Raw genomic sequence first — 23,129 nt, forward strand, 5'->3', positions numbered from 1 at the left:
TGATACCTCTATGCAACTCCCCCCTACACCATGAACCCCTGGTGTCCTACCCTATTAGGGTCCCCCCTTTCCATGGACAAATTGTGCAGCCGGGAATCCAGATACTCTTCTTGGCCGAAACTTTCCCATGTCAAGGCTGTCTACGTGGACGCACTGCACAGTTGAACTCTGTTCGTCCCTGATTTCAGTGGGGGGTGCGCCCCGCCGCGCGCATTATTTTCATCAGTATGCGCTCATCTTGGTCCATCTTGGCCGGGTGCATCCCCTACTGCCACTTCAAGTTAGGTTTTCCTGGCCGGCCTCAGCTCCCATGCCCACTATGTGCTGCTGTGTTTGTTTACTGCCCTGCCGGTCCAGTGTGGGCACTGTTCAGTTCTATTTTGCAACTGCAAGACTCTGTTCAATGTTTGAGTTACACAATGTATTCCTATTTGCTTTTCTTTTAACCTGTCTGACTATTTATTTGCTGCTTACTACTGTTTCCCGTGGTCGGCTGCCCTGCCCCTTGCTCGCTTTTTGACTGCGGGAGGGGCTGCCGAATGCGGGTCCCGGGGGTCCTGTATAGCACCATTTATCTGTCATGTCGACCCTTAAGGTAGTTACCTGGAATGTGCGGGGACTGCGTGACAGGTCCAAGCGGGTGGCGGTGCTTACGCATCTTAAACAAATGCGGGCGGACATCATGGTTCTGGTTGAAATGCACATTACAGGTCAGCTACAACTATCCCTTAAAAAACCATGGGTCGGATGGATGTATCATGCCCCTTATACCAATAACTCTAGTGGGGTTGCAGTCCTGGTGGCTAAAACCGCTCAATTTCATCTCCACACTCTGCGTACTGACAGACGGGGGCGATATATATTTCTACATGTTACGGTGGGGGGTCTGGAATTCCTTCTATTAGCCTTCTATATACTTCCGCCCTTTCAGTTTGAGGCTCTCCGGGATGGGCTGGATTTTATGCTGCAACACCCCACGGTGCCAGCTATGTGGCTGGGTGACTTCAATTCAGTGATATCATCCCATCTTGGATAGACTCACGCCGTCCCCCGCGCCCGCTCCCCCCCTCCTCTGACCAGATTTGGCAAGTTTCTAGCTGAATTTGCCCTCACAGATACCTGGAGATACAGACACCCTAGCTGCAGGGCGTACTCCTGCTTCACGCCGGCGCATAATGCCATGTTTCGGATAGATATGATCCTGTTCTCCCCAGCCCTGCTTCCGCATTTACAGGAGGTGGGGTTCGGGACCAGGGTTCTCTCTGATCATTCGCCCTACTGGGTCAGACTCAGCCTGCCTTCCACCTCGGCGCCCCGCCTGTGGAGGTTAAATCCTTTTTGGCTAACAATTCTCCCAGACCTGGAGGCTATCCGGCGTGAATGGGAGTACTATTTTAGAGTTAACACAGCCTCGGCCTCGTATGGTTCAGTGTGGGAGGCTTTTAAGTTGCATGCCCGCATGCTGATGACGATGCACATTAACCGCTTTAAGGACTCTTCTCGACAGGCTGTACGGCAGGCCGAGCGAGAGCTGGAGGCACTGGAGAGCGAATTCCTTGTGCATCCCACACCCTCAAACTCCGCCAAGTTACGACTGCAATCCCGACTTACCGACCAACTACACATTGACAGGGCGGGGAGAAAGGTTTATTACAGTAAACAAAAAGCTTATGAGTATGGCGAACGGGCTGGGAGGTTGTTATCCTATATGGCCCACCTGGACCAGCGGCCCCCGGTGGTGGTCCGGCTTGCGTCTGCGGGGGCTCGCACTGTCGGAACCAAGGGAGGTGGCTTGTGAATTTCTGCGCTTTTATGCCGATCTGTACACTTCTGAAACTAATGGCTCCTTGGACGACCTGCGCGCCCTACTACAGACAGTGGACTTCCCAAGTCTCGAGGACTCCCAGGTTGAGCTCCTTGAGGCCCCTATTACTGAGGAATGCATAGCGGAGGCTATAGCTTGTTTACCGTCGGCTAAGGCCCCGGGCTCGGATGGCCTTCCCCGAGAGTTCTACACCCAATTCCAGGAGGTTCTGCTCCCTAAACTTCACTTACTCTATACCCACATATTCGACACAGGCGTACTTCCCCGCTCTATGAACGAGGCACTTCTGGTCCTCATTCCAAAGCCGGGCAAGGACCCTCTCTACCCTGAGTCCTACCGTCCTATATCGCTCCTGCAGCTGGACATCAAAATATTGGCCAAGATCCTCGCCCTTAGGCTTAATAAGGTGATACATCACCTTATCCACGCTGATCAGACCGGCTTCATGCCTGGTAAAAATACGGCCTATAATCTCAGGAGATTGTTCATGAACCTGCAGGCTCCTCATAACAATACCGGATCTAGGGTAGTGGTCAGTTTGGATGCCGCAAAGACGTTCGACTCGGTGGAGTGGGGTTATCTGTGGGAGTGCCTGCACAGGTTTGGCTTCGGCCCTAAATTTGTGCGCTGGATCCAGCTTCTCTATCAGGCCCCCACTGCCCGTGTCCTGGTAAATGGCCAGATCTCGGACCCTTTCCCTCTGTCCCGCGGTACACGTCAGGGGTGCCCCATGTCACCCCTGCTGTATGCGCTAGCTGTGGAGCCCCTGGCCATTGCCATCAGAGCCCAACCGGACATTCGGGGTCTCCACATGGGTTGCCTGTCGGAGGTTGTAAGTCTTTACGCGGATGACATGTTACTGTATCTGGAGGATGCTGGCCCCTCACTGACGGCGGCTTTGGAACCGATTCAACGCTTTGGCACCTTCTCAGGTCTCCGCATTAATTGGTCTAAGTCCCAAATTCTCCCTATTGACATATCCGTCCCCACGAAAACGCAGGCCCTGCTGCCTCTAGAGCGCACGGATCGGATTAAATACCTGGGTATCCCCTGTTCTCGCTCCCCTGCGGACTATGTTAGTCTTAACCTGACACCCATTTTTCCTTTCCTGAAACAGAAGACACAGGTCTGGTCCAGACTCCCCCTCGGGGTTATGGGCCGCCTGGGTCTTGTCAAAATGATCCTTCTTCCCAAGCTTCTCTATTTGTTTTGGCACGCCCCGATGCATGTACCGCCTCGTATGTTCCGCGATATGGAATCAATCCTTAATTCGTTCATTAGGGGCTCCTCCAGGCACAAGCTGGCCTGGCGGACTCTCAAGTGCCCACTTCACTTGGGTGGCGCTGCATTACCTGATCTCGAAACATACTATCTGGCTTCCCAGCTCTCCCATCTCCATTACCTCAACACACATGACAAACTGAGATACTCCCTTCTGGTCTGCACATCGGCGACGGATGTGATTGCGCACCCCTTCCAGATTCTCTTTTGCAGGCATAGGGGCCTATCCCGCCTGGGGCCTGGGTGTGCTATGCTCACACACCACAGTCGAGTTTGGCGGGCGTCACAGCTGAGATCCGGGGCCCCCTCCCTACATGCACATACGCCCCTCTGGGACAACCCTGACTTACCCGAGCTGTTACGAGTGCCGGATTACAAGGTGTGGATATGTAGGGGGGTTATTTATCTGTCTCACCTTTATTCTCCTCCTGGGGTTAAGACATTTCAGATGCTCAAGGACGAGTTTGGCCTTCCTAATCACGCATTTTTTCGCTACTTACAGGTCCGCCACGCGCTGCAGACACAATTTGGGAATTCACCCCCGGCCTTGACTCGCACGCCCCTAGCTAGCTTGGTCCTCGGGGATGACCCCCGGAAACTCATCTCCATTATATACACACACCTCCTTACTCCGGGGGCCACAGCTCATGCTTATGATCTTAAAATTAAGTGGGAGGCAGACATTGGTGATATGGAGGACGAACTCTGGGGAGAGGCCCTGGCGGTGTCGACTGAGGTATCTCCCAAACTATCTGATAGACTGACTCACCTTTACATACTCCACCGTTCCTATGTTACCCCTAGACAATTAACTAAATACAAACCTGATTTTAGCCCTCTATGCCCCAGGTGTGGTGATGCTTCCAGCACGTTTTTTCATCTCATCTGGACCTGTCCCCCCATCCAAAGATACTGGGCACAGATAGTCGCATTTCTACACGATCATATGGGCTCCCCCCTCACACTCTGCCCCCGCCAGTGTATCCTCGGTCTTCTCCCCCTCCGGGAAGAAGACAAATATTTTAGGACTTTCCTACAGGAGACTTTCTTTGCTGCTAGGATGCAGATAGCTCGATTGTGGCTCCGACCTGATCCCCCGACGGTCCAGCAGTGGAAGAGAGCTGTCAACCAGACTTAACCGTACAAAAAAACTATCTACTCTAATCGGGGATGCCCTCTGAAATTTCACAAAATCTGGGACAGGTGGTTAGAGAGCCCTCACAGCTGCGTGACTTAGGGCGGTGCGCCCGTGATGGTACTGTGGTCCTGGGTCTTTCTGTTGCGACTACCCGGGGGGGCCTTGGAGTTTTTATTTGCAATATGTGTAGGCAACTTACTGTATATCCTGCATTCTTCGATATGGTATGTCAGACATGAAATTTACCCATCTCCTTTTTTTTTTCTTGTGTGACGTTTGGTGCCTGTTGCACCGGTTCCTATTTGTGTATACATGCTGTGTCATGCTTCTACATGCTCAATAAACCTTACTTTGGTTTAAAAAAAAAAAAAGATTGGAGGAGCTCAATGGATTCAGTGGCAGTGAATCAGTGGGTCTAGTGAGAGCCTGGGAGCTCAATGTACTGAATAATTACAAGGAGTGATTGTAGTGAAAGTGAAGGAACCATTAAGCTTTGTGTTTGGAGCTGTTAAAGACTGTTGCCATAGGAGACGCTCCTACACATGCAGATGGGGGGTCTTGCTGGATGCCTTTCCTTGCATGGCTGTCCTCCTATTGAAGTCTCAGAGTCTGTCAATTAATCTTGCAACCACCTAAGGGTGTCCTGGCCCTAACCCTCTTTCCCCTAAAAAAAGATTTGTTAATAATTTAAACTACTCTGCACCCACCGTGCCTCAAAACCACTACATACAGAAGGATGTCAGCTGTCCCTGGAGTTTCTCATTAGTTCAAAGGAGGCCTGGGACCTTGCTACACAATAAAAATGCCATAAATCTGACCTATAGTTTCTAGACTTTATAAGCTTTGTGCAAACCAAATATGTAGCAAAATACATGTAGTCCTAAACTGATGAACAAATTAGGTTTTTTACATTTTTTTATTGGATGTGTTTTATAGCAGAAAGTAAGAAATATTATTGTTTTTTTCAAAATTGTTGGTCTTAAAACCACAGAGGTGATCAAATACCACCAAAAGAAAGTTCTATTTGTGGGAAAAAAAGGACATCGATTTTATTTGGATACAGTGTCGCACAACCATGCAATCATCAGCTAAAGTGACGTAGTACCGAATCGTAAAAAATGCTCTGGTCAGGAAGGGGGTAAATCCTTCTGGGGCTGAAGTGGTTAAAGTAACGCAGTGCCATATCGCGAAAAATGGCCTTGTCATTAAGGGAGAAATAAAATCTTCCGGGGGCTGAAGTGGTTAATAAAAATTATGTTGTAATGCACAGAAACAATGCATTACATGGTTGCATCACCATGATACTGCATCTACACCTATACAATTATTGCAATCTTGCTGTAAGGGAAACCTGAAGGCTGCCACTGCTAAAGCAGAGGTTCACCTGCCCCTTTAAAAATTAAAAGTCAGCAGCGACACTTACCTGTCCTGGAGTCCAGCGATGTCGGCATGGAAGCTGATGTTTCCATCAGATTGCCGGTAAGGAAACCCGGAAGTGTAGCCTTTCGGGTTCATGACCGGGTCCCTACTGCGCATGCACGAAGCACTCTGTGCTCTCTCACTGGCTCGATAGAAGGGGAGGAGGAGGGGGACGGAGCTGGTGATGTCATTTGCTGCAGCCCAGTCTCCTGGAAGTGGGGACAGGGTACCTGTCAAAGACAGGTATCTGCTCCCCCCCCCAAAAGGTGCCAAATGTGGCACCAGAGCGGGCGAGGAATCAGATAAGCGGAAGTTGCCATTTTGGGTGGAATTCCACTTTATTCTATTACTGATCTGAAAAATGTGACAAAATTTTAAAGCCAGTGTTTGAAAATCTGAAAAATGTATATCTGAAAATGTTTTAAAGCCATCTCAGTTATTTAACTAGCATTTCCAGTTGGGGGGGGGGGGGGGGGGGGGAGGGTGGACAACAGTAAAAGTCACCTTTCTTTAAACATTGTCACTATATCATAAATGGTCATCATTCACTCTGAGTTTATGCTACCTTGTATATTCCTGTATACTGTTTAAGTGGCACTATCAAAGCAATTAGCAAGTAGAAAATTCAATCCATCCATTCCAACACTACTGTTCATTTGTGAAATGAGCGGCCACATTTTTTGGCAAATGATTGCCTTTGGGTGTTCTCAAAATAACAGTGAAACTTAAAAATAAATGTGATATACTTACTCAAATTCCATTTTGAAGATGTACAGGAAAATAACGTTGACAACAGCATTCATGATGTTTACTGCTACACCAATGAAAACCTGGGGCCATAATATACCCTAGAAAAGGAAAACGTATGGTTGTGAAAATTCAACATGAAAAAACTATGTTTTTTTTTTAAATCCAGGGGAGGATTTTTTAAACTTCAATAGCCTACGCTGGCAGCTTCTAAACATGAGCTTAGGAGCTTTTGAATTTTTTTGACCAAAGCTCCTAAATTCAACTCCATAAAGAGCTTTTTTTTAGCAGTGTTTAGGAGCTACCGCGTTTAGGCGAGCTTCAGGATAGAAACGTTTGACCGCTAGCTGTGGTAAAACGCAAAATGTGGCAAAAACATGCCATGATTTTGCTGTGTTTTGCATTTTCCTGAGCTTGTGGTAAATGTAGGCCAGTGTACATGAAGCCTTAAAGTGCCATTTGTAACACCATAATACTAATTGCACTTAAGTCCAAAGATTGGGCGGCCAGGCTATTTGGAGCAAAACACAGCTTGTAGCACCACAGTAACTCCCTCCTTATTAGCTTTCATTGTGCAGGGTATGTATTAGCCATGCCAGTGTTTGCAATTGGGACCCGTGGAGTTTAAAATGGTTATATTTATGTAAATAATACTGTACCAATAATTTGGATAATTTTCAGTAAGAATTGCCTCATTAATGTGCAAAGGGAGTGTGCGGGGGAAAAGGTCTTTTGATTGTCCAATTGGTAAAGGTGCTCAAAGTAAGGTCTCAGATAGCAAGGATAACTTGCCACTAATTTTTGGCAGTGTTGAATTGTAAGTCTGTTAACTTGTTGCACATTTTTACTGGCAAGTTGTTCACTTGCAGAGCACTTGAAGCACAAGTTCTGGTCTACACTTTTCAAATTTTTTAGCAAATTCGGATGTTAAGTCTATAGCAGGATCAACGTTGCAGTGGTCAGTCTACAGCAAGAGGTCTGCAAGTCTACAGCATGAAAATTCAGCTACAGTGACCCCTTCTTAACTGAAAAATAATTTGCAGAAGACTTGCAGAATGTTTGTGTTGCATGGTCCCCTAGAGAACTGCTTGGATTTGCCTGCTCATCTGCATCACCATGACCCTGTGAACCTTTCAACCCACCTGACACTCTGGGTTCAGACATCTTTTCACGAGCACCTTTAAATGACACGTCATACAAGTCAAAATATTTATATTATCTCAGCTTTTACTGGAATATTAATTTACAAAAGAGGGCAACAGTTCAACTGAGTTCTGAATAACAGTCCAGACTTGGTTGCAGAATTCCCCAAAAGACAGCTTAAAGCGGGGTTCCACCCTAAAGTGGAACTTCCGCTGATCGGAACCCTCCCCCCCTCCGGTGTCACAATTGGCACCTTACAGGGGGGAGGGGGGTGGAGATACCTGTCAAAGACAGGTATTTACACCCACTTCCGGGCATGTCATTTCCTGTCCTACCGCGCTGTCTGCTGGGACACACACGGGTCCCAGTGACAGCGCGGACAATTCCTATTGCACTGCGCGACTCGCGCATGCGCAGTAGGGAACCGGGAAGTGAAGCCGATTCGCTTCACTTCCTGATTCCCTCACCTAGAATGGTGACGGCAGCAGCCGAGAGCCGAACGATCGATCGGCCTCGGCTGCCGGCATCGCTGGAACCCGGGACAGGTGATTGTCCATTTATTAAAAGTCAGCAGCTGTAGTATTTATAGCTGCTGGCTTTTAATATTTTTTTTTAGGTGGAATCCCTCTTTAAGAACAGTTTAACAGTATGAGGATACAATACACGTTTATGTACAATGCAATACCAAATGAAGCAGGACCTGTAGGACAATAAAGATTAAATGTTTAATGCAGGTAGTCACATTCTAAAGGGGAGGCCGACCAGCCTATTCAAAATTTAGATCCTACTGAGAGATCAGACAGAATAAGGATAGTGTAGGGCCCTTTAAATGGTAACAACAGCAATGTCTGAGGTGAAGGCCTGAAAATCTTTACTGGCAGTTGGAGCTCATTAGATTATATCCAATAAGGCACAGTGATGTATTAACAGACTGGTTGTCTTAAACAGGCTAATGGTACTCCTTGAAAGGGTTGTAGGTAGAGGTGTCTATGTACAGTGTTCAAATAGAGGTGCAGTAAAGTGTTCCCAAGGTAAAGGTCACAGGGTTCCAATAAAGTAGCCAGGGAAAGATTGTAGAAGATGGGCAATTGCCCTCTCACCAACAACTGGACTGAACTAGATGCCTTACAGAAAGCGACCTGGGACGAGACATCCGTCAATGAAGTCACCAGCAATGACACACAGGTGCAGAGTGTGGATGAACATGGTGCCGAGCTGCTGAGCTGGTGCCGTGGAGATGTCTGATGAACAGCAAGCAGAAGTAGGCCCTCTGAGGCCAGGCTGGAATCACATGCATGGTAGGCCGCAACATCTCTCCCCGCCATGGAAAGCGCATGGGACAGATCTCCGGTCTCCTTTATAGTCTCTCCCAGAATTCCCCTGAATAGTGCCAAGGATCCCTGGGATGTGTAGTCCTGGTGTATGGTTATGCAATGAAATCGCTGATCAGAAAGACACAATCCATTGAGTTGGGCTCACAAATATGATGACAGCCACTGGTGCCCAACATTAGAGGGATATCCTATAGGTGAGCAATGGCACGCAATATTACAAGTATAAAAAAATCTAGTGCCCAAAGGCAGGGTTGGAACCCCTAAGGGTCTATTATAGACAGACCAAAAATTTTTGTATAAAAGGTATAAGTTTATTTGCACATAACAATAATAGACATGTAAATCAATAGATAAAAACAGTATCTGATACCCAATTTATACAATTGTATGAGCTGGCCACTGTCCTGGTGCGGGACAGACTAGTGATGATCAATGCAGATGTAAAACACCTTACATGTTACAGACTAAATGTCCTTCTTCAGAGGTTAATTTGGTTCAGATGGGTACAGATATTCTACAACAGAGAAAATTTGTAAATAGTACATTATTAGTAGACAATGATTAGTATCAATGTTATAACAATTGCAAGACATACAAAATATCTCTAATCATGTGTGTGAACTACTTGCATAGTAAAATAATCCACATGGGATAAGTCTGATGATTAGAAGGTGGTCATTCCAATCATGGACAGCAGATAAGATCCCCTCCAGAATACAAGTTCAGAAAGACAGAAGGCAACCAATGCTTCACTATAAGGACTCAAGCCTGGGGAGCAAAAGCTCTTGAACTGGGCCAGTGTCACTGTGTTAAAAATATAAAGCATACCAAGGTCACTAACAAGAGACCTATGTTTAGTGCTTTATTGAATGCACTTAATGCCCTTGTTAGTGACATTGCTTTGCTTTATATTTCTAACACACATAGCTGAACACACATGATTAGAGATATTTTGTATGTCATAACATGGATTCACTAATCATAGTATACTAATATTGTACTATTTGCAAATTTTTTTCTGTTGTAGAAAATCTGTACCCATCTGAACCAAATTTAAAGTCATTTCAATTTTGTAGTAGTGTCAGGAGGTGGATCAGGGTCATCCTCTATCAAAGGCTTGATAAAGAAGGCAAGTGCTTGACCAGAACGTTCAGCAGTAGGGATAAGTTCATGAGAGTTTTCCCTAAAGGTGTCATAGGTCAATATCTTTGGAGGGCAGATTTTTTTTGTTGCAACCTAGAATAAATGCTTTCCAGTGGCTCTGGCCCTTGATCTGTTCCCCAGACTTCTGGTTCAAGTCCTGACCCCAGTTCTAGTTCAGGGTCTGGCTCAGGTTTTAGCTCCTTTGGAACGTCAGGAACATTCTCACTTTCTACTTCATTATTAAGAGAAACAGGGGTTTCCGCCACATTAGACAGCTCACTGAGTTCCATCTTAACTTCCTCATTTCCTCTTGCAGGGTGAGGCTCTAGCCCTTCAAATTCAGGCAGAAGAAACCGGGTCTTCCTCTCAGAATGCACTTCCTTACTGTTCCCTACTGAAATCTGAGGAGGGGTAGGATCATCTTCAGAGGAGGGAATCCATAGCCAATCAAGGGTTAGCTCTTCCTCATAAACTTTCCTCATCTGGAGGCGTGGATTCACAACCCTGATCAATCCTAGACCTCAGGGTAGGAGTCTAATAGGCCTCTGAGCAAGGGGATGGAGGCACTCTGACAGCCTTGAATATAATCAACAAATGATTTCGATGCCAAGCTTTCAAGGGCCAGTCTGGCCTTCAGGGTGGATCTGATACACATGGAGCCCAGGTAATTGTTTGCAGACAATATAGGGCTGGGAGCGCCATCGATCAGCCAGCTTATGTTTCCCTGGTACTCCCAGATTCAGCACCAACACCCGATCTCCAGGTTGCAGGCCTTGAACCCTTACTCTGAGATCAAAGTTTTTCTTGTTTCTCTGTTCTCTGGGGATGGACGTTTCTCTTGCTTTCTCAGTCTTTAAATTCTTTTGAAGTCTGTCGAATACCCTCAGTAAGAAGCCTGAGATGTGTGATCCAATGATGTTCCAAGAGCCAAATCAACCTGCAAGCGAACTTCCCTGCTAAGCATCAACCGGTAGGGGGAGTATCCAGTAGAGTCATTCACTGTGCTATTGTAAGCATGAACCACTGCAGCAATGTGATCTCCCCAATGTTGTTTCTTCTCCAAAGGAAGGGTTCCTAACATGTTCAACAGAGTACAGTTGAAACGTTCAGGTTGTAGGTCTCCTTGGGGATGGTAAGGAGTGGTTCTGGACTTTTTGATACTCAAGAGTTCACACAATCTTCGGATTAGCTTGCTCTCAAAATCCCGACCTTGATCTGCGTGTGGATAGTGAAGCAGTCTGTAATGAATGAAAAACTTCTCCATTAGGGTCTTTGCTACAGTACTGGCTTTCTGATCCCTAGTGAGGAAAGCCTGAGCATAACGAGTAAAGTGATCTGTCACAACCAGTACATTACTCCGCCCACTCAGGTCAGGTTCCAAGCACAAGAAATCAATACACACCAGCTCCATTGGTCCCTAACTCTGTAGATGGCCCATTGGGACTGCCCTGTCTGGTAAAGTCTTTCTCTGAATGCATCTGATGCAAGAGCGACAGAAGCTTTCCACTTCAGCCCACGTGGATGGCCAATAAAATCAGTCTCTGACTAACTTAAAGGTTCTATCTGGACCTAAGTGGCCATGATCATCATTGAGAGCGGTCAACACTGTTAATGGGTGTTTCTCAGGAAGGAACAGTTGACGAACACCTTCTGGTCTCTCAGATGGGCCTTTCTGGTCTTCTAACTGCATCCATTCCCATTCTTTATAGACTACTTTAGCTCCCTCGAAGGAACTACTTACCAGCATTTGAGGATCCTGCACTGACAAGGATTTCTTTATAAGGCTACCCAATGGGTCTTTGCGTTGGTCCCGCCTCATGTCCTCTCTAGTTAATTAAGGCAATTCTTGACTACAAATTGTGTCAAATCACAGTAATATCTTGGCACTCCAGCAGGGGTAACCCCCATAGCTTTGGCTCCTGTCGCCCCTTTATGTCTGTGTTCTACTCCTTGGCATACAGCCAGTACTCCCTCCGAGGGCAAATGGACCTAACTCTTCTTACTAATATCCGTGGCATAAGGTCTTCGGGAAAGAGCATCAGTGTCTTGGTTTCCCACTCCTGGCCGATATTTCAAACTGAACCAGAACTCTTCTTTCTCGGGGGAGGGGGGGGGGGGGGGCGAGTAAGGCTGCGACTGACACAAGTCTTCCTTCTGACTCTTGATATAACACTCCCCCAAGGCCATCTCTGCTAGCATCCACATGTAATTTGTAAGGTTTCAAGGGGGTCATCATAGGTCAACACAGGTGCTGTAATAAGGCTTCCTTTCAGGAGTTCAAAGGCTCTTTCACACTTCATTGTCCATTGCTCTTGAATAGACTCATGTGGCTTCCTTGGTCCTCCAGCATGAGCCTTCTGCCATCTGCTTCTGTAATAACTCATTCAGGGGTTTGGCAATCTGTGCAAAATTCTTCACAAATCTTCTATAATAGGAGCAGAAACCCAGAAACAACCTTAATTCAGTGACGGTGTTTGGGCGTGGCCAGGAAATAACAGCCTCCAGCTTCTGAGGGTCATGTGACTGAGGTTTGATAGAATTGATAACGACAACTTCAACCCCTCGGTGTGTAGTCGTTGGAAAACTTTCTCCAATCGAGCTTCATGCTCCTCCAACGTTTTTCCAAAAACGATGATATCATCCAGATACACTAACACTTCTATCAAGTTTATATCAACCACTGTGTTTTCCATCAGTCTCCGAAAGGTGATGGGGGCCCCTGTTAATCCCTGCGGCATTCGGTCAAATTGAAAGAATCCTAGAGGACTAATAAAGGCCATCTTCTCTCGGGTCATCCGAATGCATGGGTATCTGATAATATCCACACTTCAGATCCAGAATACTTAACCATTTAGCTCCTGATAAGCATTGAAGGGCCTCTTCTATGCAATGGGTTGTGTACTGATCTGGTGCATACAGTGCAGCGCTAATAAAACTCACCAGACTTATATAACAAAATCTTACATGAGTATGAGTGAATGATCAATATTGTGACATAAACTAGAAAGCATAACATACAAAAATATACACTTCAACAACGCACTTATTTGATAAATGCGGAAAAAATAGTACACTACAATAGCATTCGCATGTGTATAGTGCAATATAAACAATAAATTATAAATCAAAAATTGGTGTAAAAGTCCATAAACAATTGTGATAAAGTCCCCCATGAAAATCAGAACTTTGCGAATCTTCAAGTACACCAAAAACCAAACGTAATCTTGCGATCACCCATGTAACAACACCACCACCGATAGGGATGCAAGCTTACTGGGAAATTCGGACTCAAAAAGAACATACGTTCTATGAGTCAATAAGACTTTATGGTGTCCGCTGACAGCTGGGATGTAACCTATCAAAATCTCGTCCCAAAACATATGAATACTGCTTCTCCATACACAGGTAGTTGGTATCAATTTGCACTCAGTGGATGGGAGGAATAGAAAAAGGGCCACATAGGTTAATTCTGTATATGTAAAAAATGATTTATTAAAAGTAGTACACTTACATTTAAGTAGTAACTTCAAAGCGCTTATAAAAACAATGGCGGCAGTGGGGTGCTTCCGACGCGTTTCATCTCAGTAGACTTCCTCTGGGGTATGTCTCCACTGCAGCCAGACTTACATTTATAGACAATTTGACCCCTCACATGGGAATCCAATTCCCGGTGTTACCGCAATTTTCTGACAATGACTTCTGGTTTTTGCCAAAATGGCCGACCAGCATGCCCTCAACTTCCGGTTACGCCGAATCGAGAACTAGCTTGCGTTCCAAGCCTCCATATCACAACCAGAAGTGCATTCCAACGAACGCTCAACTTCTGCCTGGTGGAAAGCTAGCATGTGTTCCAGACTTCTATGGACATATATTTAAAACATTCATTGCCACATATTACATAATACATAGTCATAACGTTTTTAAAGCAATCAAGGGGTGTGCAGTGCAAAGAAAAAACAATACTGCATGTAATTTTCTTGCTACAACAAATATGTAGGTCATATAGTGTGAAAGCATTCCATTCCACATACGACATGAGTGGATGGAATGCTGCACCATCGCTATTAATAATTTAAAAATTAAATAAATTTACAAAAAATATACAAAAAATAATAAGCCCAATTTTAAAACATGAATTTAAAATGTTAATATTGAGAAACATAAAGTTGTGGATAACCAACCTAAATGTAGTCCAAAAATGTAGTCAAATGCTAAGACCTATATTCGAGATGGATTCTCTAATAGATGATTTTTACATCAACAGAAACCAATCTTAAAAATCATAGATTCCATACAGCAAAAAAAAAAAACTGATTAGGATTCATTAATGAAAGCATTAATGTCCCACTCCACGTTCATTTCAAACGGGGCGTGGGACTGAAGCTCATAGATCCAGAAGGCCTCCAAATGAGAGACCCCTCTGGTCACAGCACCCCTTCTCCAGGGGGGAATATACTGATCTATAACTATGAATTGTGACCCTATCGGATTACTATTATGGTATTCCTTATAATGTCTAGGGACACTATGTTTAGAGTCCCTACCCTTAAAGAGGAAGTAAACCCTGATGAGTTTACTTCCTCTTTCATTCCCTGCAAAGGTAAAGCATAATGGACTACTATGCATCGCATAGTAGTCAATTATGTGTCACTTACCTAACACAGGAGCCAGCGATGTCACCGCTGTCCCCTGTAGTCCGGCGCATCCATCCGGCGAGGCCACGATGATGTCACTCCCGCGCATGCGCACGGGAGCCGCCACGCTCAGCATATTCGCCATTGACGGTGCCGAGCTCAGTGCACCTGCGTGCTGCTGTCTACGGCGCATGCGCCGTAGACAGCGGTGCCTGTCTTTCGGAAAATATCTCCTAAACCGTGTAGGTTTAGGAGATATTTCTTGGACCTACAGGTAAGCCTTAATCTAGGCTTACCTGTAGGTCAAAGTGTGTTGTAAGGGTTTACAACCACTTTAACCACTTGCCGCCCGCCCTATTACAAATTGACGGCGGCAAAGTGGTTTCATAATCCTAACCGGACGTCATATGACGTGATTAGGATTATGAGCCGCTGCGCGCCCCCGGGGGCGCGCATCGCGGCGATCGTTGTTGCGGGGTGTCAGTCTGACACCCGGCAACTACGATCTCGGTAAAGAGTCTCCGACGGAGACTCTTTACCATGTGATCAGCCGTGTCCAATAAAGAGCCGGTGATCGGCTTTCCCTCACTCGCGTCTGTCAGACGCGAGTAGAGAGCCGATCGGCTGCTCCTCTGACAGGGGGGGTCTGTGCTGATCGATTATCAGCACAGCCCCCCCGAGGATGCCCACACTGGACCACCAGGGACACCACTAGACCACCAGGGAAAAGGTAATAAAAATCCATAATCCTCCCTAGACCACCAGGGTGCCAGTCAGCACAATGGGTGCCAATCAGTGCCCATAATGGATGCCAATCAGTGGCCACAATGGGCATCACTGATTGGCATGCATTATTGTTTGGCACTGATTGGCATCCATTACTATAACACCGATGCCGCCTATGAGTGCCCACCTGTGCCGCCTATGAGTGCCCACCTGTGCCGCCTGAGTGCCCACCTGTGCCGCCTGAGTGCCCACCTGTGCCGCCTATGAGTGCCCACCTGTGCCGCCTATGAATGCCCACCTGTGCCGCCTATGAGTTCCCACCTGTGCCGCCTATCCATGCCCACCTGTGCCGCCTATCCATGCCCACCTGTGCCACCCATCTGTGCCAGCTATCAGTGCCAATTTGTGCCACCTATCAGTGTCCGTCCATGTCGCCCATCCGTGTCGCCCATCCGTGTCGCCCATCAGTGCCGCCTATCAGTGCCACTTCATTGGTGCCACATTGGTGCCCATCAGTGCCACCTTATCAGTGCCCATCAGTGTAGCCCCATCAGTGCCCATCAGTGAAGGAGAAAACGTACTTATTTACAAAGTTTTGAAACTGAAACAAAAAAAAACATTTTTTTTTCAAAATTTTCGGTATTTTTTTATTTGTAGCGCAAAAAATAAAAACCGTAGAGGTGATCAAATACCACCAAAAGAAAGCTCTATTTGTGGGGAAAAAATGATAAAAATTTCATTTGGGTACAGTGTAGCATGACCGCGCAATTGTCATTCAAAGTGCGACAGCGCTGAAAGCTCAAAATTGGTCTGGGCAGGAAGGTGTTTAAGTGCCCTGTATTGAAGTGGTTAATTAAAGCAATATGTTCACCCACTCTCGTGGAGAAAGTCCTTATTGTACGGCCCACATACTGTTTTCCAACAGGGGTAAGTAATCAAATATACAATATATTTTGTGCCACATGTGCATAATTGTTTAATCGTATATTTCTTTTTAGTAACGGTTGAAATAAATTCCACGGTCTTCTGTCTCCCCAATGTGTTGTGTTGACACACGACACATTTTTTACAAGGGAAAAAACCTTCCAAATTATGAAAAAAAGATGGGCAGACCGGAGGGTTTATAATGTTTGGTGCTATACGGTTCTGTAAGGCGGGCACTCCCCTAAAAATAATTTTAGCTCGTTACCAAGGATGTTATCATTTTTAAGAACATTCCAATACCTACTGATAATCGTCTTAATTTGTTTGTGCTGTGTTGAAAATGATGTCATCAAAGCCCACTTGAAACTCTTGTCTGGTTCCCGTTTGGGTTTAACTGCAAGTAGAGACTCCCTATCAGTATCAGTCACTCTTTGAAGTTCAAAATCAATAGTGCTGTTATCGTATACCTTGTCCAGAAACCTTTGTTTCAAGGTATCCGCCTGTGTCAAAAATGTATCTAAGTCAGCACAATTTCTCCGGAGTCTAATAAACTGACTACGGGGGACCGAGCTCAGCCAAGATTTGTGATAGCAACTATAGGTGGAAATAAAACTGTTACAGTCTATGGGCTTAAAGTAGGTTTTGAACTTGAATTGTTTATCAACAATCTCTATTTCTAAGTCCAAAAAGTGGATCTTACTACTACTTGCCTCATAAGATAATACAATCCCCCTGTCATTAGAGTTGAGATGATCAAAAACTGTTTCAGGGAGTCCAAAGTACCAATAAATCTAGCCCATAAAATAAGCGATGAGGTTTGTTGGGCATAGACGACATCCTCCTCCCACTTAGCCATAAACAGATTCGCAAGGCTCAGAGCAAACTTGGCTCCCATAGCTATACCTCATTGTTGGAGGTAATAGCGTCCATTAAACCAAAAATAGCTATGCTCCCTGGCAAATTGCAAAAGTTATATGAGGTATTCACACTGGAAGGACGCTAGAGACTGCTCGCACTCTAAAAAGTGGCGAACAACCTCTATGCCCCTTCCCTGTGGTATACATGTGTATAAAGATGCCACGTCTGCTGTGGCCATAATATAATGATCTTGTAATTTAATGTTCTCTAATAGTCTAATGGTAGAACCCGTGTCTTTCAAGTATGATGGCATTTTCCTAACCAGGGGCTGTAAACAGAAATCTATGTAGTGACTTATACGTGATGTGACAGAATTGATGCCACTCACTATAGGCCTTCCAGGAGGTGTAATTGAATCCTTATGTATTTTAGGTAAGTAGTATATAGTAGGAATTCTGGGCGCTGTTGGAATCAAAAAAGCTCCCTCATTTTTATTTAAAATACTATGGTTGTGGCCTTTTGTAATGAGGTCTTTGAGTTGTCTTTTGTAAATGTTAGTAGAGTTATTTGAAAGTTCCTTGTATGTGCCAGGTTTTTATCTAAAATTACAATGCCACCACCCTTGTCGGCCGGACGTATAACTAAGTCTTTCTGTTTACACAAAGACTTGAGCCCGGCATTTGAAAAGGGCCGGTGGCAAATAAGCTTCTCAGGAAGTTTGGCAAGGTCATTGAGAACTAAGTTTCTAAAGATCTTAACAGCAGGGGCTACCGGGACTGGAGGAGTAAACAAGGACAAATTCAATAGTCCAGAATGAACAGTCCCCGATGTGGCAGCCTAATAGCTAGTGGTATGTGGATTTGATATTAAATAGCATTGAATATTCACTTTATGTATGCATTTATGGATGTCAATAAAGGTCCCAAATTTGTCAAGTCATTTCGGAGGGGCATATTTAAGCCCCTTATCCAAGACCGACATTTCTTCCTGAGTGAATGTCCTGGTACTCAAATTAAAAATGCCTTGACCTGTTAGACCCTTCTTTTTCCTCCTCTGTACTCTCCTCCCCCCTCTACACCCTCTCTTGGGTGCAGGCCTCGCTTTTTTGTGTATGGGTCCTTGTGAAAACCCTGGTTCCCATAAGAGTTGGGATTAGGTTGGTTATACCCATACAGAGATGATCCATAATTGTTACTCATGGGTTCAAAGCCTCGAGTGGCCCTAAGTGGGGAAAACCTGTTATATGTGGAAACGGGAGGTGCATTGTAATATTGAGATTCTATGGAATGGGGATAAGAACGTCCCTCATTCCTCACTGGGGAGGAATAGCACAATTGATTGGCATAATCACGGTTGGGGTGGGTGTCAGAATGGTGAGAATCCTAATCAGGTTTTTTGTTTTTTTCACTGTATGGAATCTATGATTTTTAAGATTGGTTTCTGTTGATGTAAAAATCGTCTATTAGAGAATCCATCTCGAATATGTGTCTTAACATTTGACTCAATTTTTGGGCTCCATTTAGGTCAGCTATCCCTCACTTCATGTTTCTCAATATTAACATTTTAAATTCACGTTTTAAAATTGGGCTTACCGTATATACTCGAGTATAGGCCGACCCGAATATAAGCCGAGGCCCCCAATTTACCCCCAAAAAACTGGAAAACTTATTGACTCGTGTATAAGCCGAGGGTGAGACATGGCTGTCCATCCCTGTGTGTCCGTCCATCCCTGTGTGTGTGTCCGTCCATCCATCCCTGTGTGTGTGTCCATCCATCCATCCATCCCTGTGTGTGTGTCCGTCCATCCATCCCTGTGTGTGTATCCATCCATCCATCCATCCCTGTGTGTGTGTGTGTGTGTGTGTGTGTGTGTATTCATCCATCCATCCATCCCTGTGTGTGTGTGTGTGTGTGTGTGTGTGTATCCATCCATCCATCCATCCCTGTGTGTGTGTGTGTGTGTGTGTGTGTGTGTGTGTGTGTGTGTGTGTGTGTGTGTGTGTGTGTGTGTGTGTGTCCGTGCAGCCTTGTGTGTGTGTCCAGCCTACCTGTGTCCCAAGCCTCCGTCCCGAGCCGCCGTCGTCCCGAGCCTCCTCCGTCCCGTGCCGTGCCTCCTCCGTCCCGTGCCTCCTCCGTCCCGTGCCGTGCCTCCTCCGTCCCGTGCCGTGCCTCCTCCGTGCCGTGCCTCCTCCGTCCCGTGCCGTGCCGATGGATCGCCGCTCTTCTCGGCGGCCATTCTACAATTCAAAATTCCGCCTCCGCCTGTGATAGGCGGAACACTCAATTTCCCAGCAGCCTGTGTTCCGCCTATCACGGACATCCTCTCATACTCGTCCGTAGTATGAGAATGAGCGGATGTCCGTGATAGGCGGAACACTGACTGCTGGGAAATTCAGTGTTCCGCCTATCACAGGCGGAGGCGGAGAAGGAGGCGCGGCTTTTGAATTTTAATGTCCGCCGTCTGTCTGCTCGATACGCTGATCGAGCAGTCAGACAGCGGTGACTCGAGTATAAGCCGAGGGGGCACTTTCAGCCTCAAAAAAGAGGCTGAAAATCTCGGCTTATACGTATTATTTTTTGTAAATGTATTTCATTTTTTAATTATTAATAGTGATGGTGCAGCATTCCATTCACTCATGTCGTGTGTGGAGTGGAATACTTTAACACTATATGACCTCCATATTTGTCATAGCAAGATAATTGCATGCAGTATTGTTTTTTCTTTGCACTGCACGCCCCCTGATTGCTTTAAAAACGTTATGATTATATATTACGTAATATATGGCAATGACTGTTTTAAATTATATGTCCAATGAAGCCTGGAGCGCACGCTAGCTCTCCACCGGGTGGAAGTTGAGCGTTCGTTGGAGTGCATTTCAGGTTGTGATAGGGAGGCGTGGAACGCACGCCGGTCTGCCATCTTGGCAAAAACCGGAAGTCATTGTCAGAAACATGCAGTGACACCGGGAGCTGGATTCTCACGTGAGGGGTCAAATTGTCTATAAATGTAAGTCTGGCTCCAGTTTAGACATACCCCAGACGAAGTCTACTGAGACTAAATGCGTCAGTAGCACTCCATTGCCGCAATTGTTTTTATAAGCGCTTTGAAGTTACTACTTAAATGTAAGTGTACTACTTTTAATAAATCATTTTTTACATATACAGAATTACACTATGTGGCCCTTTTTCTATTCCTCCCATCCACTGAGTGCAAATTGATACCAACTACCTGTGTATGGAGAAGCAGTATTCATACGTTTTTGGGACGAGACACCATAAACCCTTAGACCCCTTTCACACTGGGTCATTTTTCAAGCATTTTTCAGGCGCTTTAGCGTTAAAAAAAGCTCCTGTGGAGCACTTGAAAGAAGCCTCATCTGGAATCCCAATGTGAAAGCCCAAGTGCTTTAAGAGCCCTTTCACAATGTCAGCGCCCAAAAAACGCTCAGAAAGCGCCGCTTAAACTAGCAGCGCTTTACCAGTGTTTTTTGAGCGCTATTGAGGCGCTTTTAACCCCTGCTAGTGGCCAAATAAAGGGTTAAAAGTGCCCACAAAGCGCTGCTGCCAAAAGCGCCTTTCAGGCGTTTTGCAGGTGCTTCCCATTGATTTCAATGGGAAGGGGCGCTTTAGGAGAGGTGTATTCACCGCTCCAAAACTGCTGCAAAGAAGTTGCTTGCAGGACTTTTTTTGATGCCCTGCCAGCGCAGCACCTCAGTATGAAAGCACTCGGGATTTTACATTGGGATTGAAGTTGCGGCTTCTTTCAAGAGCTTTACAGGTGCTTTTTTATGCTAAAGCACCTGAAAAATGCCTGAAAAACGCCCCAGTGTGAAAGGGGTCTTATTGACTCATAGAACTTATGTTCTTTTTGAGTCCGAATTTTCTGGTAAGCTTGCATCCCTATCGGTGGTGGTGTTGTCACAGGGTGGTCGCAAGATTACAAAGTTCTGATTATCACGGGGGACTTTATCATAATTGTTTTTGGACTTTTACACCAATTTTTGATTTATAATTTATTGTTTATATTGCACTATACACATGCGAATGCTATTATAGTGTACTATTTTTTTCGCATTTATCAAATAAGTGCGTTGTTGAAGTGTATATTTTTGTATGTTATGCTTTCTAGTTTATGTCACAATATTGATCATTCACTCATACTCATGTAAGATTTTGTTATATAAGTCTGGTGAGTTTTATTAGCGCTGCACTGCATGCACGTTTTCACTTGACAACAAATGTATCTGTTTGTTGTGCTAGCTGCAAATTTTCTTTTTTTGGTTGCCCGGGGTATTTTGTATATTGTGTATTGATCTGGGATAGTCCTCTGATTTAAAGTTCGGTAGTCAATACACATCTGGAGGGACCCATTTTTCTTTCTCACAACCACAATTGAAGTGGTATAAGGGCTCCTGTTAATCCCTAATAACCCCCAATCTTTTCAGTTCAGCCAACCGTTCTCCAAGGTCCCACAGGTCGCACAGAGGGATTTTCCCAGCTCTTTCTTGGAAAGGCTTATCTTCACTTAGCCAAATTCAGTGTTGGGCACTCCTGGCACGACCTATACTGAAGTCATTCTTGGAGAACATTTTCTCCCATCGAGCTAATTGAGCTTTGATCCTCTCTTCCCATCTGGAGGAAAGATTTGGGCTCTGGACAGTGGTCTCTATTCCATTTTCCTTCCGGATTAAGTCGTGCTCTGTCACTGGGGTGGCAGCACTTACTTTCCCAGTGGATCAGCTTCTACCACCACATAGGTACCCGGTTGATCCCACGACAACTTAACAGTGTCTTTCATCCAGGTTCTTTCCCCAGGCTGCAACACCTTTTCTTGGGTGTCTAATCACCACAGTTTTCCTACCCTGTCACAGTACTACTTACAGTGAGCCCACAGGCGAGCAGGCGACACGGGATCCCCCAGGGCGTGGAATCTAAGAGCCAGCTGGTGTTCCGCCAGGGACCCTCTCACGAAGGTTTGAGCTTAGCTGCGTGCTGACCCCAGGTCACGACCCCTGGGTTCACCCTGCTCGCTAGGGAAGTACCAGAAGACACTGTTAGACAAGAATGGATGGATGAAGCAAAGGAGAGCTGGATAGTGAGCCAAGGTCAAGGCGGGCTGCAGACAACGTAATCAGAATGGGTCGGTACACAAGAGATCAGTTAACGAGAGGTCAAGTAAAAGAGGATACACAGGGGAGCTTCAGAAACAAATGTTGCTCAAACAATGGTAGCTGGTTAGAAAGGGATTTAAATAGAGAAGCACATGAGGGGCTGGACAGGAAGCAGCAGAAAGGAAACATATATTAGGCAACAGGTGAAGGACGGTGACACCCATAGCTGCAGAGTGCACAGAGCTGAATACCCGCCAGTGGAACAACAGATGCCAGCCGACCCACTGCAGTAAAGGTGAGACACAGATCAGCTCCGCAGCTGATCTGTGACATACCCCTTACATGAGGGCTTTCTTCTACTGCAACACTCGTTGAAAAGCCTGCCACAACTGAGGATGGATATTCCCTACGGAAGCAACCTCCAACACCAAAGGCTTGAGTAACCTCCTTACAAGATTGGTGTTGGTGTCTATCAGCAATGAATCGCAGCCTGCCCCAGGAGGTCAGGGACAAACAACAGCCAAAGTATCGAAGGACCCTGGCTTTCCAGCCAAGGAAGTATCAAAGGTTATCTTGATGGGTTTATAACCGTCATACAGGCACTTTTCGGTTCCTATACCCCAGATCTCTAACTCTTTGAGTTTAAACATAGGAATGTGCCTCAAGTACTTGTGATAGAAATCTTGAAACAACAACGTAACCTGGGTTCCGGAATCCAGCAAGGCTTGAGTATAGATGCCCTCTACTTGTATCGAGGCTATAGGAGAAGGCCCTACCAGGTCCTTTGGCAGATTTCCAGCTCGCGAGTCTATAGCTTGTGCCCTAAGGAGGTGATGGAGTCAGTTT

At 45.7% G+C, this 23,129-nt stretch overlaps 1 protein-coding gene across 1 annotated transcript in view; it reads right to left on the reverse strand.

The window, feature by feature from the left end:
• Nucleotides 1-23,129, reverse strand: part of LOC143983036 (multidrug and toxin extrusion protein 2-like) — a 447,238-nt gene that overhangs the window by 267,324 nt on the left and 156,785 nt on the right. Inside the window, exon 7 of the mRNA XM_077482263.1 lies at nucleotides 6,414-6,511. Within this exon, the coding sequence (XP_077338389.1) occupies nucleotides 6,414-6,511 (98 nt within the window). The remainder of the gene's footprint in view (nucleotides 1-6,413; nucleotides 6,512-23,129) is intronic.

Source organism: Lithobates pipiens, unplaced genomic scaffold (assembly GCF_037356315.1).
Source record: "Lithobates pipiens isolate NorthernLeopardFrog02 unplaced genomic scaffold, aLitPip1_a1.2 Scaffold_16, whole genome shotgun sequence".
Classification (NCBI taxonomy): Eukaryota; Metazoa; Chordata; class Amphibia; order Anura; family Ranidae; genus Lithobates; species Lithobates pipiens.